At 40.4% G+C, this 18,508-nt stretch overlaps 1 protein-coding gene across 2 annotated transcripts in view; it reads right to left on the bottom strand.

Moving 5' to 3' along the window:
- The window catches only part of LOC128858315 (mucin-17), a 109,689-nt gene continuing 91,181 nt past the window's right edge, over positions 1 to 18,508 (bottom strand). For both annotated transcript variants that reach the window (XM_054094481.1, XM_054094482.1), the window contains 9 exons: positions 6,563 to 10,665; positions 4,806 to 4,926; positions 4,419 to 4,744; positions 4,200 to 4,350; positions 3,673 to 4,091; positions 1,584 to 1,746; positions 1,172 to 1,518; positions 387 to 664; positions 1 to 293 (listed from right to left, as the gene is read on the bottom strand). In XM_054094481.1, coding sequence (XP_053950456.1) covers positions 140 to 293; positions 387 to 664; positions 1,172 to 1,518; positions 1,584 to 1,746; positions 3,673 to 4,091; positions 4,200 to 4,350; positions 4,419 to 4,744; positions 4,806 to 4,926; positions 6,563 to 10,665 — 6,062 coding nt within the window. In that variant the 3' untranslated portion in view covers positions 1 to 139. The remainder of the gene's footprint in view (positions 294 to 386; positions 665 to 1,171; positions 1,519 to 1,583; positions 1,747 to 3,672; positions 4,092 to 4,199; positions 4,351 to 4,418; positions 4,745 to 4,805; positions 4,927 to 6,562; positions 10,666 to 18,508) is intronic.

Below are 18,508 nucleotides of genomic sequence, written 5' to 3' on the forward strand. Positions count from 1 at the left end.
TCTTGTGCTTAGATATGATGTTTATTCGAAGAAGCCTAATTTTAAATTGTCAAAATCGCTTTGAAAGAAATATGTTTGATTTATTATTTCCACACAATAAAATGAATACAGGACAAGCCGCTTTTCAGCGCACACTTGTTCAACGTTTCTCATTTATCGGCGATAATGTGTTGCTGTTTCGTGAGCTGGGTCGCTCTATGGTCATCGTCTGCTGCGGCACTTGACTATCCGGGCTAATACCAAGTCCTGTGTAAATCTCTTTCATTACAAAGAGGATAGTGTCCTCGGATTCCCTGTATTGCAATGGCATTTATGTATTAAAATATTTTCTTTTATAATTGCAAAAATATGTGGTGGACATATAGAAGTGTGATAAGCCTACTTACCAATAGCAAACATGAGCGCCCAAGGCGAATATGTATTCGTTGATAAATTCGAGTGGTGCTTCTTGCAGAACATAATCAATACGTTTAGAATCGTTTAATTTGCCAAGAGGAAAATCAATTTCAACCAAATCGGAATCGGTTGATACAGAATCCGAACGGGTATGGGGTGTTTCTGTGTTGACTTGCGAGGAGCCAGCTTGTTGGTCATCGGGTAAGCTCGACTGTGTTGTTTGCTGTTGTTGTGATTGTTTCTCTGCTTCTATTTGCATGCTTAAAACCTAAAGAGAAATTGGGTGCATTGAATTTGAGTAAGAGCCTAGTAATTCGAAAGTCATTTACATATGTCCTGACATGTAAATATACTAAACATATCTGCAGCGCAAACTATGTTAAGCTGCAATTAGTGGTGCCATACCTTAGCCATAACCGTAACTATAGCAATCAGCTGTTCTGATCAAACATAGGTGCCGCATCATAGCGCCATAGCCACAATCGTAGCCGTATGTATCTATTGAATTTTGGACTTTTCCCGCAACCGTAAACAGCTGTGTGAAATACTTGACATTTGTTTTGATATTTGCGTTAAAAAATTGAATATTGGAAAATTATCTGTATTTTAAGCCCAAAGCAAATGTTTTCACTGATTCTACTTCAATATCAGCTGTTTATGGTTATGACATGACTAATCGACACATATTGTTATGTTGCGGCTATGGTTATGGTTACGACTATGGCACAAACAATTGCAGCTTTAGTTAAACTTTACGAAACTACGCTCTCCATACCTTATCCACTTCCTTTGTCATGTTCTCCTCAGCTTCACGTCTGTTTCGTATCGACCCACCTAAAAAGTTGACGCTATCCAACGTATTCTTGAATGTGTCTAAGAACCGTTGCTTCAAATCAGCACCAACACGCGTCATTGTCTCCTTCAACTCCAAATGCATACGTTTCCGTCCTTTGTGGTGTGGTATCAGTACTGGTCGTACACCACTTAAATCAGGATTAACTAGCGCCTCAATGCGATAGGCGACGGGGTCGAATGGATGGAATATATTGTAAAAACCGGCGCAAGTGGGTAAGCGAAAGTCGAGACCAAGCTTGTCAATGCCGCGTATCGTCACGAACATACCTTAGCAGAAAACAAATCGTAAATAATTTTTTGAATGTGATAATGTGAATAGTGAGAGCACTTACCAATAGGCGAGCCCAGTGCGAAGAATTTTTTCGGTTGAAAATTCAGCTGCGTATAATGTATAAAGGGCTGACCAGTGCCGGCATGGCCCATAGTATAGGTGGTGACGCTCAAATCATCGTTGTTCGTCTCCATAGGGCTTGTGCCATGCTGATCGGGGTTTTCCTGCAAACAAAAAATTCCAATATTTTAGTTTAAATATTTTAACTCTTCCGGGGATCTTCTACTTATGAGGTTTTGAAAAACCCAATTTTAGTTTTTGCTTTTTTCGAATCTATAAGATTTTGGAAATGTAGGGATTGTTCTAGTTGCAATCACAACTGCTGTAATGCATGATTTTTTCAAGTATCACGTTCGATGTGAAATTCTGGCAACCTTGACCAAAGTATAGCCTTTTAACTGTCAAAAATTTGGCTATTATTGCGCGAAAAGTGTTTTAAATCGGCATCACAAAATTGTGTTTGTCCGATTGGTTCATTTTGTTCTTTGTCATTTTCAGTAATAAATTACCATTAATATTGAAATTTTAGGGAAAATATTTATATATTTTTATTTATCTATTCAATGCAAATAAGAGTCAAGCATCAGAAAAGGATCAGCTAAGCATTTGCAACAGTGTGGCAAACCTTCGTAAGTGCTGCAATACAAGGTCGTTTGAAAAGTCTGTGCAAATATAATATAAAACCTACTTTGTTTGGGATAGACATTTTTTTATTTTCTGGCATAGTCTCTTTTTAGTCTTATAAGCCTCATCTGCTGTTCTAGTTTGTTAATCCCCTCAAAATAATAGGATTTGTCCAAGTCTGAAAAATAGCCATTCGTTTCTGCAATCGCCTCCTCGTGTGCATAAAATATTTTTTCCCGCCAGCCATTAATTCAAAATGTGGAACAAATAGTTGTCCGAGGAATCCGAGGTAACCAAGTGTGGAGAATAGGGGGATGTGAAACTAGCTGAGGCGTGTGCTGGTGCCTTGTCGTGATCGAAAAGGAAAATCACCCGACTTCTTCGATTCGAACGAATGCCAAACTCAAAGAAATAGACCAATCTGGCTGAAATTCAGTGTGTGCTTTTCTAAGAAATGTGCGAGCTATGCACCAGTAGTGCCATCTCTCTGACTGTGTACAGACTTCTCAAACGACCCTCATATATATATATAATTGGTGCGTACACTCTTTTTGGGTGTTTGGCCGAGCTCCTCCTCCTATTTGTGGTGTGCGTCTTGATGATGTTCCACAAATGGAAGGACCTACAGTTTTAAGCCGACTCCGAACGGCAAATATTTTATGAAGAGCTTTTTCATGGCAGAAATACACTCGGAGGTTTGCCATTGCCTGCCGAGGGGCGACCGCTATTAGCAAAATGTTTTTCTTAATTTTAGTGTCTCGTCGAGATTCGAACCGACGTTCTCTCTGTGAATTGCGCATGGTAGTCACGCACCAACCCATTCGGGTACGGCGGCCGTCAAACGACCCTCATACTGCCGCTTTTATTACGTGGCTCGAACAAGCCTATATTTTGCATCCTTGTATCTTTGAGTACGTTTTCCCGAAAGTGCTTTTGACATGACAATTCAAAAAATAATGAATAGATAAGCATGATTTTTTTTTCTCCCTCTAAAGAAAGTGAAAAAAATTAGCTTTTTATTAGAACTACAACCATTTGACGAACTTTTTAAATTTAGTAGGGGTAGATCTTGTATGCGCTGAATCGAATCAACCATATGAAAAAACTTTTTCCAAAAGTTCCATTTTAGGTTCAAACAAAGGTCAACCCACGGACAAGAAAAAACTGCGCAGAATTAGTGTTAAAATAGTCGTTCCCACAACATTCGGTTCTACGTTACCGGTACGTCCTGGATTTATATCCGGCCAATGGCTGTCACTCCACTAGCATTCCCCAAACATTTATGGGGAATGTTTATGCTGTTAAAACAACAATAACTGTTAAAAGAGTGCAAATGACAATACAGTGAAAAAAGAAACTGTATCTCAATTGCGTTATTCGTTTCCCTACAATTAATTCTCATTTATCAATATTGGAAGATGGTATGAACGATAGACACAATTAAAGGGATAAGCATTTCTACTTACTAAATTCTGCTCCTCAGTTTCCTTGGGTGCCTTTTGGTGGCAAAGCAAATCAAAAAGTATCAACGAGCCCAAACTATGCCCAGCCACCGAAACACCGCCACTGAATTCTGGATGACGTTCACGGTATTTATTATACACTTCATTCATCGATGCCGCTACTGTGTTCATAATCTTCTGGCAATATTTTGGACTGGTGTAGAAGAGCACGTCGAGCAATGTGTTGTTGGTGAAATTGCGTAATTTCGGTATTGACTCCAAAGTAATTGAACGTAGTTTTTCATCGATTCCCATCTCCTCGGAATGTAAGTGGCTGTGCCACGAAATTGGCAGTACTTCAACGCGACCTACTAAGCCCATATCAGTTGAATTTTTGTAGTGTGACTGCACCAGAGCTTGTGCAATGTTGCGGAAATCGTCAACTAAAAATCAAGGGGAAAAAAGTATATGAGACATATTTGTAAAAGTGTGTTAAGCAATTTTGGAAATTAACAAAGTTATTAATTTCGAGTATTCGCAATTGCACTAACCAACTTCGTCAACGCTGCGCATTTTTAAATCACATGCCGCACCAATGCCATGTACCATAAGCAATAAGTGATCGACCCGTTCCGATTCACCCTGTTCAATAGTGAACTCCTCAAGATCGCGCTTAACCACGCGGGGCCGTGTTGTCGTTTGCTGCGTTAAACAATTGTAAATACATTTATACTTTGTCAGATCAATCATAACTCCAAAAATAAACTCACTGAAGTGCCTCCCCAGGCATCACTGGATTGCTGTTGTTGGAAGTGTACAATCACAGTTGGTCCATGGAATGTCACTTGTTCATTCATAGAGAGTACGATTTTCTTATGCCATTCTCCACTCTCGACTGCCTGTTTGTACTCGTTTTCGAGCAGATCGGCAATTGGCTCCTCATAGGGCACCATTTTGGAATCTGTGCCTTTATAGAACCATGAACACCGCCTCACCTCAATTGGTGTACACTCCCAGTAGACTGATGTTTTAGTGCGTTCCTTTATATTGACATCATAACGACCTCCTTCAACGGCGACAATATTCGGAGCATTGTCTGCAAGCGGAAGTTATGAGTTTCATTACTTATTTATATAAGAATTTTTTGGTAAACTTACCGCCCATGAAAAAGGTGGATTCCAGCAAACCAGAATCATAATGACTAAATGGTGTCCAAACGAACTTGTTATTACCGGACGGCCGCTTGTAGAACCAATGCTTTAATGCAGGCGAGTAGGGCTGTAATAAATAATTTTAATGTGATGCAGATGTATAGTTGTTATGATAAAAATGCACTGGAAAGTTTGCTATTGTCTATATAATCTAATACTAATATTAATAATCCTTCGATATTTTTTTTTTAACTTAGTGAGAATCGGATTCGGGCCTAACGGAATAGAACAACTTCACTGGACGTTTTCAATTATTTTAAAATGTTCGCCTGTTGGAGACAATCTGGATAAGTTAGGTTAGGTTCGGCTATCAGAACCACAAAGTCGTCTCTTGTAATATCATTGAAAAGGGGAAAGCGAGAAATAATGGGTTATCGGAGTCCATCCACCATCTATAACACTGAAAAGCTGCAGCTGCCTTAAGAGATCCATGTATTTTCTGGATGCCGTAGCAAGTTAAACTCCTACCTAACCACAATTGACCTCGACATAGTCAACATATGTTCTGCACGCCAAGATACCTCCAATCATACTAACCATCTCTTCACATGCCCACATAAACCTACTTATCGAACACCTCGCCCCCTTTGGTCACGCCGTGTCGAAACAACCTGCTTCCTCAACCTACCGTTAAATGAGATTGGCGATAATAACTGATGGCTCTAAATAGGGATCTGTGAGCTACTATCATACAATAACAATAAAGTTGGAAGAATCTATCAGAGACCGATCAGTTGATGAAATATCTATTTTCCCCTTTCTGACAAGAATCGTTATACAGAAGGTGGGTGCATTTTTGACCGGTTGCGTCCGTTTTAAATTTGACCCAACATTAAACAATAAGTAAAATTTTCGCGGATTCGCTGATATATTTTCTCATCGTTCCGAATATTTGAATATATTTATTCAAAATTCAAACTTCGAGTTCCGTTATAAACAAAAATTTAAATTCTGCTAAATCCGCGATGTACAATTTGTTAGTTTTGTGAGAAATTGTTTTACAAATTGAATTCCGCGTATGAAAAATGATTTGAAACAGTGTTTCTATGTACACAGCCTGAAGGTCTAAAAATGTAACGTAAAATATTTTAAGATGCCGAAGACGTTCATAAATAAATGGGCGCAACGTTATACCGAAGTTAAAAACCTTGACGACTTCACCGGACGGATCTCTAAAAAATACCTCTCCAAATCAAGATGTTTGTGACAAGGCCGAACTTATTGCTGCGTGAGCCTGTAGCAGCTTTAAGGAAAAGTGGTGATAATGTATCCAAAGACACGATTTGAAGATGTTTACGTGCAGAAGACCTCAAATTCCGGAGCCCATTGAAAAACCTCTGCTTTCATTATCCCACATTGAAAAGAAATTTGCATGAGCTGAGGCGAATTCAGAACGGAATTGGGCAAACGCAATATATGTTACACAATTTTCACACGTCGGTCCTGTTGTACTGCAGATAGTCGACAACTTCAACGAACTATTAAGCAACCAGTTAAGGTTCATGTTTGAGTCTGCTTCTCCGAAAAAGGATTTGGGCATTCATTTGTAATAACCGTAAATTTTAAAGCAGTTTTGCTGAGTAAAAAAACTTGGTCAGCAGATTAGGTGAGTGAAATTCATAGTCTTAATTAATAAACACTTATTTAAACTAATTTAGTATTTAAGCGAAACTGTCTTGTAAAAATATAAAAATTTTACTCACCACAGTCGTTGGTGGCGCCGAAGCAGCAGCCTTCTCACCAATCAACATATTAGCCATTCTTAACTCACGTAGGATCTCTTCAGGCAATTCTCCGTAATGTTTGTACACTGGATTTTCAACTTCAGTTTGCTCAGAAGCTATTTGTTCTCCTAGCTGGGATTCAGTAGCTACTTCCTCTTCTTGTTGAGGCGCAGTAGCTATTTGCACTTCTTGCTGTTGCTCAACAACTGTTAAACTCTTTTCAGGACTACGTTTGGTAAGTAACTCTGCGGGCAAAGTGCGTGAGTTCACGTTACTGTTATTCCACTCTGAAAACTCCGAGCACGATGAAGAGGGCGGTTCCACCAAATTTGAAACAGATGTAAACGAACCCAAATTACGTACGGCCAGACCGCTGTGCACTAGATCGTAGCCAAGATCACCTACACCGGCGTTATTCTCCCGTTGCGGTGGATTATTGAAGAAATTTTGTAAACGTTGATCTTCGTTTGGCTGAGTAACTGTTTGCTGTTGCTGTTGTTGTGGAGTTGACAAGGAATTGAGTTCAGTTTCAGATGGACACGTTGGTTGTAGTGTGTCAAAGAAATGAGCCGGAGATGAAGTAGTCGTTGACAATAGCGATACGTCCGATGGAGCTATTTGTGTTTGTTGTTGTCCTTTTAACAATTGTTTACTTTCAGTTGTAAGATTTGAAGTTTGTTTGAAGTAGTTTGAAAATGAGTTTATAACATCAGAGTGCTGAGGTTGAGTGTTGCTAGCAGTACAAGGAGATGTCTGTATGCCTGGGGCAACCGCTGCTGTGGTACCTGTTGTGTTAAAACTCAATTGTGGCGCTGCGGTTAGTATTTCAGTTTCACTCTGCGTTGCCTCTGATGTTGTTTGTGGAAGTAGTATATTATCGAAGCCGAGTGGTGGTGGAATGCCTAGCGGGGACTGCGCTGTAACCTCAGCTGTAGTTGGGGCCTCGTGCGTAAGTGGTGGCGGTGCTATACTGCTAAGTGGTGGTAGTGATGGAAATTCTTTTGTTTCTTGAGTTTGTACCGGCTGAAAGAAACTCGATGGTGTCTGTTCAGTGTAGCTAAAGAAACCAGCAGCGCTAGGTAATGCAGCAGCAACAGCTGAATTTGGCACTTCTGATGGAACTTCGGCCGGAATCGTAGATGATAGTTGTTCGGTATTATTAGATAGCAAAAGCTGTTGTGGTGGCGTAAATATGTTGAATTCAGCTCCACCTGGGCCAGCTATACCCAATGCATCAGCAAAGAAGTTTGCTAATTTCGGCTGAGTTTCACTGCTTGGAGTCGGCTGTAACTGTGGTTGTGCCACAAATGGTGAAGCAACAACGTTTTTACGAAATGGATTCGCGTTTTGTCCTTGTTCTGGGGATCGATGGGCCTGTGGAACACTAGGCGGAAATAGCGGATTGATGATTGGTTGATTATTAGTTTCTGCTTGGGATGATGGTACCACAAGTGTGCTAGGTTGGACTTCTTGTAACGATGGAACTTGAACGTTTAGTGCAGACTCCGCAGCTGAAATTGTCTCAGATTGCGATTCCTGCGGTTTTAGATGTTGTTGTTCGAACTTAGGAGGTGAAATTGGTGTAGAAAACAATTGTGGTTCATCAAATTTCGGAATTGGGGCCTCTTTTTTTTCTTGCTCCTTTGGAGACGAGAAAAGATCTTGCGGGATCGCTGACTCTTGTGATTGAGCTGTTAGAGAAAGCTGCTCTAAAGCCACATTCAAAACTTCAGATGGTTTTGTAGTCTCAGCCAACGTATCTAATGAAGTAGACTTTACTTCACTTTCAAGATCTGTAGCTACTTCCGGCACGACAGCTTCAATAGTTTGCTGCTGTATTATAGCGCCTAGATCTTCACCAGGTAAAGATTGGCCTACAAAATTTGTATCTGCCTCCTGCCCTGCTATGTCGGATACAGTAAGTAATTGTGGATCTCTGGCTGTGTCAGTAGTGGGTTTCTCGTCAGCTATGGGCTTGTCAACGGCAAATAGCCCAACACTTGATTCAGCCGGTTGTGCAATAAAGTAACTAGGCACCAGAGTTGGAGCCGCTGGTGTAGGGGCCAATGGATTTGGTGCACTTGTTGGCGCTGGTGAACCAAAAGGATTGAAAAAACTGGTAGGTGGAACAAACGGTTGTACTATATCTGCCTGTACTTGAACGGGGGCTGTCTCCGCAGGAGTCAAAGGACTTTTATAGAGACGTGTACCCTTCTGCAAGCGAAATGAAGTTGAACCGCCAGTTGATGGTAAAGGTGTTTTATTGCTTGAAACAGGTTGCTGAGCAGTTGGAGGTGGGAAAATAGATTGGGAGGGAGGAAAAGCAACTGTTCCTGGTGTGGATGGCAGCAGTGCTGGGTTACGTGGCACAGACGTTCCTTGATCGAATAATGGTACACCAGTTGGTCGCTGTTGAGTAATAACCTCTGCCGACGCAAGCTGCTTTGGTTGCTCCGGAATTTCGACTAAAGGTGGAGATCTTACTTGATCAGAACTTGCTTGTGTCGATTCAAATACTGGAACCGTGCCAGAGAGAACTCCTGTTGCTGTTGGAGGCGCAAATGAATAGTTGTTGTGCGAAGACGCACTTGCTGATGTGAGTAAAGTAGAAGGAGCTTGTGTTGCTGCTGAGTTGTTGGTTGACTGTTCTGATACACCAAACGTAGCAACTGGTTTGGACGGCTGTTTTGTAGGGTCAAAGTAAGAAATAGGTGTTGTTGAGGCGGATGGACGTTGTTTGGTAGAATCCGCTGTAGCACTTTTTGGTGGACCAGCTACGAAGCCAGTAGTGGGTGGTGGTGGCAGTGGCTGGCCTACAGGTGGTAGAGGTGGTGGTTGTGTAAATAAATGTGAAGTTTGTTGTGATGTTGGCACTTGCACTTGTGCAACACTCTGTTGTGGCGGTGGCAACTGAGGAGGTGCAAAAAACGCCGCGGAAGACAGGTGCGGCTCTATAGAAGCAGGGTAGAATTGAGCTGCTGGTGGTGGTACTGCAGCTGGTTCCAAGTCACTAGCACCAATATATTGGCCTGTGTTAGCACTCGCAGCTTCTGAAGGTGGGTGCTGATATACACCTGTAAAGCTGCGGTGTGATTGTTGTGTCGTATCTTCAGGAAATATTTTATTTGAACCCTGCGTAAAAGTGCCTGTCGCTGATTGCACTAAACCGGAGATATTCTGCAGTACTCCACTTGGTACCAAATTGCTAATATTCGAAAATAGACCACCAGTTTTACGTTCCTCTTTCCCAGGAAAATGTGCAGCTTGATAGCTGCTTTCGTAAGTGTCAAATTGGGGTGCTGCCGGTGCTGTGGGATAGCCAAAGGGATCTGTTAATGATGTGGATTGTGATGGTAATGGTGGTATGCCTTGCACAGGAGCTGCAGTGATTAATGGATCTATCGTCGGTGCAGGAACGCCTGCGGTTTGCTCTGACAGTCCTGGTATGGGCGCATACAACTTCTTTTTCGCCGCAAGACGATAAGTATTCTGACCACCTGCTAGCGGTGGAGGTGCCGCGCTTGCTGCGGGCAAAATTGGCACTTCAGTAGGCGTGTACAATTTGGGCGGTTCAGGTGGTAATGATGTGATGCTCTCCGAAGTTGCAAATGGTGAGTTACCAGCAGGATGTGCAAACGCTATGGGTGGTGGTGCATTTGCCTGTGGATTATTGTAATAAGGATACTGTTGTTGTTGTGTTTGGAATTGTTGTTGCAAATAGGCTGGTTGTATATCCAGCTGTGATGCTATGTTATCGTTCTCGTTGTTATCACTTATGGGCGTACGTTCGCGACTATTCGAACCAGAATACTCAGAGATGCGTTTGGAAAATGTCGATAAAACACTCGATGCCACCGATGGCAGTGCTGAGAATGAAGAGGCTGCTTGGATAAGTATTGAATCAGTAGGCTGATTGCTCGACTCCGACCAGAGTGGATTTGCGTTCGGATCGATATGTCCTGTATTTGCAGCGGAGTCAGTTCTTGATTGTGTTTCGTCGTTGCTTGTATTCAAATTGATTTCGTCTAAATTTTCGGTGTCAGTATCTGTTGGGCTGCCAATAGTGACGAGCGGTTTTGGCTCTGTTGAGTACAAAAGAAAAGAAAACAAGGAAAAATTTAGTAGAATTCATATAGGAAAATTAGATTAAAATTTAATTCAAATAAATTAATTTTTGGCGAAAACTAAATAATCGTTACGATAAAAAAATCTATATTTTGAATTACAATAATGGATTTGAAAAATACAGTGGTTTTTTTACTTGTATAATATTTTTTCAGTGATAGCTCTGTTTTCTTGCTGAAAAGTCAGTATCACACCTCAAAATAAATGGTGGTTAAGTGTCAAGGGCCGGTGTTGATTTTGAATAAAATACAATTTGTTTAGGTGATTATTACCATTTCTCTTTATTATGATAATATTGGTATGGCTCATTTACGTATGGAACAAAATATCGGTCAAATGGCCACCGCGGCCTCGACGGCACACCTCTATCCGATGGTCCAATTTTTCGATGACGTTGAGGCATAATTGAGTTTCTATGCCGTTAATGTGCCGAATTATCTCATCCTTTAGCTCTTGAATTGTTGCTGGCTTATTTCAAATAACCCTAAAGAAAAAAGTCCCATGGTGTCGTTGACGTTTAGGTGTGGTTCACATTCAACATCGGCCCTAGAAATTTAACCACCCTTTACAATGAATCGCTTCACGCTCGAAAAAAAAGTTGGGAAGTATTATAAACTTATTTCCAAAGGCCGTGATGTGTAACTCGAATTGCGTGCATCCTACAGAGTGACAGCTCGGTGCGGATTTTGGAGCTGTTGCATCAGTGGTCCATTGGTGAGCGCTAAAGACGCACGATAAACGATTTTTTGTGGCTGGAAATATGGCGCGGAATGCCACACAGACCATCCTCAATCTATTTTTTACGCTCCAAATTCAGTAATCATCTTGTCAGCCGCTCGGCGATTTCAATGAGCCATATCGGAGCTCCGATTTGTCCGTTAGACAGTTTTTTGGCTGGTACTAATAAAGACTTATACGAACAATCAATTAACGATTTAAACCCATAAAGCGAATATCGAGCTAGTCGGGTAGAGTCAGAATTAAACAAGGTACAGCCCCGTTAAAGAATTTATTATTTCAGCTGAAACTGCGGAGGTACCAGGAGTCGTCAACTCAACTGGTTGAGTCGCTTCGACTGCAGTCCCGGACTTCGACAGAAGAAGAAAATATTCGTTTACGCCTCTTAAACATCTGCACAACTTCGTCAGAGTGACCTAATAGGTAACCACCATTCTTTAAGCATTGTTGAAATCGCACAGTGTCCACTATGAGACAAAAACTTTAGAATATACCTGATTTCCGAAATGCTGAGAACTTCCAATTCATTAAAAAATTGTCTACCTAAAGTGGCGAATTTAGTTACGTCGGGTGAAGCAGAATCGTCTGTTCCTCTTCTTCATCTAGACACCTTCATGTGCCTGCGTCCCTAGCGTCTGGGCGTGTCTACCTATTATACAAAGCCCCGTTGTAGCAGAAATCAGTGTGCTAAGATCACGTTTAGTTTAACTTAGCCGAAATTATGTGCGTGCATTGAGAGCCGGCCAGAATTGTCGGGCAATTTTGCAAGCTGGTTTGTTACACTGTCTTTCATTAGCTATTCTTAAAAAATTCCCAAAACAAAATAGCTTGCATGTCTGTAAGGGTATATCTTTATAATTGCCTGTGTATTTATTAGGTAGCTTGGTACGTAGTCTTGCTGGTTCATCTACTCTGTAGTTCCTCTCGACGTCGCAATGGCTAGGAATCTATATTACATTCGAGCGAAATGACTCAGTCAGCTCGTTTAGAGATGTAAGGCATTTCATAGCTACCTTGGATATTGCTGATTGTTTTATGAGGAATTTCATCGCCGCCCTGCTCTCAGTAAATGTAGATAACTTAACCAGGTATCACATCACATTGTACTAGTATCACGGTCTTAATAATTGTCATCGGTCCAAAGGTACTGCAATAGTCGGCTAACCGAAAACTAAAAGAGATTCATAGATGATCGGAATATACTCCTCCGTTCATCCTTCTTTCGGATTTGAGCTATCTGTGAGCCATACATGGGTGGACTCGCCCTATTACCGGGACCGTAATTAATGTTGGACAACTTTTTTGAAGTGTTCACTTTTGCCATGGTGCTAACAACAAATTTTTCTTGCAAATCTACTATTGCATATAATGCTATGTTGTGATTGGCATAGCACCGGTTATGAGAGCAGATGCCAGCATTTGAACATTTTGCCACCCTTGTCAAAGGCGTTCCACCACACAATGTCACAATAGAGAGTAGGCCTAACCACCAAACTACCGCTCTATTGAGCCAGTTTCATTGTTTCAAATTTGATCTGCTGCAAGAATAAATCTAAAGAGTACACCCTGTCCTTGCTTTGCGCATCCTATCTGGAATTTGGGTAACCAACTTAGATTCCTTTCCAGCACAAGGCCTATATATATGCAGTCGTTTCCGTTACTCAAAGTGTTTCCCACCCTAGGAATACCTGTTTAAGAGCAGGTGTGATATTCCTCTTGTTAAAAGGTGTCCGTTAATGATTAGTTTTCTCGGTACTCACTGCTAACCCTTGGCTTTAATAACATCGCTCAAGATAATTTTTTTATTTCTGTATATATATTCAAAAACAAAATTAAATGATTAATCTTGCACCACCTTGTACTTTCTTCTGTTGTTTTTATCCCAAAGTGAAATGAGTGCCTTGAATATTGGCTTCCAATATTTCAAGAGTTGCTGATTTGTTGGCATAACAATACAACAATGTTGTCAAAAACAAAAGTGGAGAAACACTAAGTGATAGACAGCAAATTATTCATCGTTGGAAGAAACATTTCAATGAAACTCTAAATGTACAAAGAGAAGAAGGAGAAACACCAGAATAACAGACCGCTGAGGTGAATATAAGCAGCCCTAGTTTTGAAGAAATAAAAACCGCCATAAACAAACTGAAAAATTATAAAAGTAGCGGCGATGATGGGGTACCGGCTGAACTACTAAAATATGGTGGAATAGAGTTGGCCAAACATCTACACAACCTAATAATAAAAATATGTGAAACCAAACTGTCGAAATTACCGAGGCATATCGCTACTGAACTCAGGGTACAAGGTCTTCACAAATATTTTATATTTAAGGTTGAGCCAATATGCTGAAGAAATACTAGATGATTACCAAGCAGTCTTTAGAGCCAACTGGTCGACGATCGACCAGGGCTTCATGATCATGCAAACCTTTGAAATACTACAGAGTGAACGATGTGAAGTGTTACCAACATCACGCTGCTTGCATCTGTAAAACAGCTCATGACATCAACGTCAAAATTGTTCTAATCACATTTCAATATATTGTTTATAAGCCATCAAAAGCATTTGCGTCTCAGTTTTGTTGAACTTTTTTTCTGTGATGGAATTCAAACGTAATAGTGTGATTGCGTTATATTTGGCAGGAAAATCACAGCCAACCATTGTTCGTGAGCTCAGTCCCCTCAAAGTGAATAAAATGTTTTTGTATCGCACTATAAAACGGGACAATGATACTGGTAGCATTGCAAAACGCTATGGAGGTGGACCAAAAAAAACCGCAACAATGCCAGAAATAGTTGAGAAAGTGAAGGCTCGACTTGAACGAAATCCACGTCGAAGTGGAAGAAAAATAGCCAAAAGAACTGAAAATATCGCAAAACAGTATTCGACGCATATTGAAAAATGAGCTCAAGGTCAAGGCTTACAAGTTCCAAAAAGCACACGATCTTTCACCCCAGCAAAAAAAAGTTCGGTGCGAAAGAGCAAAGGAGTTGTTGCGCTAGCACGAACGTGGCGAATTTTCTAACATTGTGTTTTCTAATGAAAAAAAATTTCCCAATTGAACAGTTCATAAGCACTCAAAACGATCGTGTTTACTTCACCGAACGCTCATACAAGAATTTGAGCCTACGTATGGCCACTCGAAGCAATTTCCCATCGCAAGTAATGGTTTGGGCCGCAGTGACCGCTGATGGACGCTCTCCAATCGTTTTTATCGAGCCTGGTGTCAAAGTGAATGCGACTTATTATCGGGAAAATGTTTTAGAAGCTGCTTAAGAGCCATGGACACGCAAACATTTTAGTACTAGACCTTGGACGTTCCAACAGGACTCGGCACCGTCTCATGCTCGTGTGAACCAAGAATGGTTAAAAAATAATGTTCCACACTTCATTTTGTCCACACAATGGCTTTCGAATTCGCCAGACGCAAATCCGATGGACGATTCCATCTGGTTCATTTTGGAGAGCAAGGTGAGGACTAAAAAATATGACAGTATGGATGCGCTGAAAAAGGGATTATACGAGAATGGGCAAAAAAACCTCAAGATCACATTCGTGCAGCATGCAGTTCATTTTTTGACCGTTGAAGGCTATAGTCAAGGCAAAAGGTGGTCATATCGAGCTAAAGTGAATATATATTAAAATTTTAATCATTTTTGAACAATTTTGTCTTTGAAATCAATAAAAACTAGATACTTTATATCGTTCACCCTGTATATGAATAGAACATTGATATTCACTGTATATTTATTTGATAGCATAGACCGAAGTAAAATAAAATACTTGTTGCAGTCTATAGGTATCCCAACAAAGCTTATTGAACTTGTTATTAAGACCCTTACAAATAAGACAGCAAGTGTTATAGTGCAAGGTGAATGTACGGAACCGTTCTCTATTGTTTCAGGAGTTAAACAAGGAGATGCCCTCTCAACACTGATATTTAACCTGGTGCTACATGCAATACTAAACGAAATAGACCCGAATGGAAGGATCTACAACAAGCCATTCCAAATGTGTGCCTATGCAGGTGATATACTAATAATGGCAAATACTAGAAATGAGCTACAGGCTATGTTCAAAAAGCTGGAGGAAAGAATATATCTAGCTGGACTGATAATCAATGCAGAAAAAACTAAATATATGGGCCGATCAAGATCAAACATTGTATCCAATGATGTGGAGTGTGGGGCATACACATTCCAATGTGCCAATGAGTTCACCTACTTGGGCATTACATTATCAGCCAACCAAGACATCTCCGTAGCAATCAATGACAGAATACGGGCAGCCAACAAAGCATATAATGCTAATCTAAAAGATCTAAAATATTATCGTGTAAGCAAAAATTAAGAATATATAAAGCACCGATACGACCCGTGCTTACATATGGCTGTGAACTATGGACGCTGAAAGCTAACGAGGCAAAACAGCTAATGTGCTTTGAAAGAAGAGTGCTCCGAAAGATCTATGGTCCGCTTAGACTGGCATTATCGCATTAAGCACAATGCCGAACTGGAAGACATAGTTAAGAAAGAAACTATAATAAGATTTATTTAGTCTCAATGACTTAGATGGCTGGCACATGTGGCTAGAATGCCAAGAGAGCGATCAACGAGAAAGGCACTAGATCTTCGCCCAAATGGGAAAGGTGGCTAGAAGATATGGAAGCTGTTCTTAGGAAAATGCGCATGGCAATGTTGGGGGGAAGTGCCTGTAAATCGAGACCGATGGCAAGAAGCTGTGAAGGAAGCAATGGTTCTCCAGGGACTGTGACGCTAAGAAGAAGAATATTTTATCATAAGCAAATGGTATGAAACATGCACCGTGCCGTAGTTTCATAAAAAACGGGCCGGACACGAACGCTCATCGACATGGGTTTAGGGTTAAAAATGTAGAAAGATTTCCTAATGTTAAATGTACACTCTAGATATCACACCGCAATTCCAACTTCAGTTCTTTTCCAAGCAGATGTAATTTATGCACAAACATTGAATCTTATCTGAAACTAAGCCCAAATTCAGACAAAGTTATAAACTTTCAAGTGCATGAGGTCATTTCAAATTGTACGCACATAGAATATAAAAAGCCGATAATGTGGCGCATATCTAATACAAAAGTTAGGCATTAGACAGTCGTGGTATGTCCTGCATACTAAGCGACTGAATAAACAGAAAACACGAGTATACTCATTGTTAATGCAGCGGACGCTTGGCAAGGTTTCAATTGTTCAAGAAATGACATTATAAAACCACAACGAAACCATATTTGAATATGTCCTATTGTAAAATATTCGTAAGGCAACGTCCCAAAAACACCATTAAATTTATTATTAAAGCGCATAAACAGATATCGCATGTGCATACAAATAAATAAATATGCATGTGTGGTTGTGTGTACATACATACATAAGTATGTATGTGTATGGGAGGCGGAACAATATTGTGTATGTGTACGAGAGGCGGAAAGCAAATAAATTATAAAGAAGTTTAATCAAAAATAATATACAGTAACGAGCGATATTGTAACTGGTTTCATTGAGAAGACAAGAATAAAAAATTAAAGTATAAGAACAAATAAAAAAATGTAAAAATAAAAATAAAAATAAAAAACAAAAATTTTGATAATTAAACTTCACCCTTCCCGGCTACTGTTCGTTAGGCATAAATACATTGCTTCGAGCCGCTTTTGTAGCAGCTGTCATCTTAGCACTTTTTTACTACGCCTGCGGATAAAGCAAGTTTAGATACAATCCGTCTGATTAATTTCATCAGTCCTTACTGATCAGAGACTAATTCTCTTTTTAGAATTTAGAATTACAGTGCGTTGCCCCGCTGGTGCTAAGGCTGATGTAAGATCCTTCTGTCGACACAGTGATAGCCACCTACTCAGAAAGATACCAACCTATCAGAAGCGACATACGCACCTTCGGCGTTCCATCATTGGCTGCTGAGAGCGACTACTTTTTTTAAATCGTATATTTTTGATTTTAATACCCACAGTAGACATCCAAGAAAGGAGCTATTGCCTGTATATCGTGCCCAAACACACTGGGCCACGGGGGCCGCTGTGAAGCAAAATACATGTACAAAGTACTCAAGACAGAAACTGCTTTTTTGCTTCTAGCACTCGTTAATGGCAAATAATATCAAATTATAACTTTACCAGCATCGCGAATCGATTTAGTCATTTAGTTCATGCGGAGAACTTGAGTAAAAAGGCAATGAAACTTAGTCACTATCCGCAGTATATAAAGGGTTGGTATTAAAAATAGATAAGAGCGGTCACTAATCATGCCCATCTTCCATATTATATTACTGTAATTTTCAAACTCTTAAAAAGTGGCATATTTCCTTAACTACTATAGAAATCTTGCCAAAAAGTTATATAAGGAAAGATTTTCAAGATAGAAGCTCCAAGTGAAGCCAGGTGTTTTTCCACCTGATCTTTCCAGCGCAGAGGAGGCCTTCCTCTTCCTTTGCTACCACCAGCTGGTACGGTATCGAATACTTTGAAAGCCGGAGTGTTTGTATCCATTTGGACGACATGACCTAACCAACGTAGCAGCTGGACTTTTATTCGCTGCACTATGTCTTTGTCGTCGTAAAGCTCATACAGCTCATCGTTCCAACGCCTGCTATATTCGCCGTCACCAACGTGCAATGGTCCAAAAATCTTTTGCAGAATCTTTCTCTCAAACACTCCAAGCGACGCCTCATCGGATATTATGATCGTCCAAGCTTCTGCGCCATACGTTAGGACGGGCATGATGAGAACCTTGTAGAGAGTTAGTTTTGTTCGTCCAAAGGAGACTTTACTACTCAATTGCCTACTTAGTCCAAAGTAACTTTTATTGGCAAGAGAGATTCTACGTTGGATTTCAAGGCTGACATTGTTATCGGTGTTCAAGCTGGTTTCAAGATAAACGAAGTCTCTTAAAACCTCGATATCATAACTGCGCCGACTCTTTTTTGTTTGATGGCAGGAGGTACTTCATTTTGTCCTCGTTCATCACCAGACCCATTCGCTTTGCTTCTTTATCCAGTTTGGAAAAGGCAGAAC

This window comes from Anastrepha ludens, chromosome 3, assembly GCF_028408465.1.
Source record: "Anastrepha ludens isolate Willacy chromosome 3, idAnaLude1.1, whole genome shotgun sequence".
NCBI lineage: Eukaryota > Metazoa > Arthropoda > Insecta > Diptera > Tephritidae > Anastrepha > Anastrepha ludens.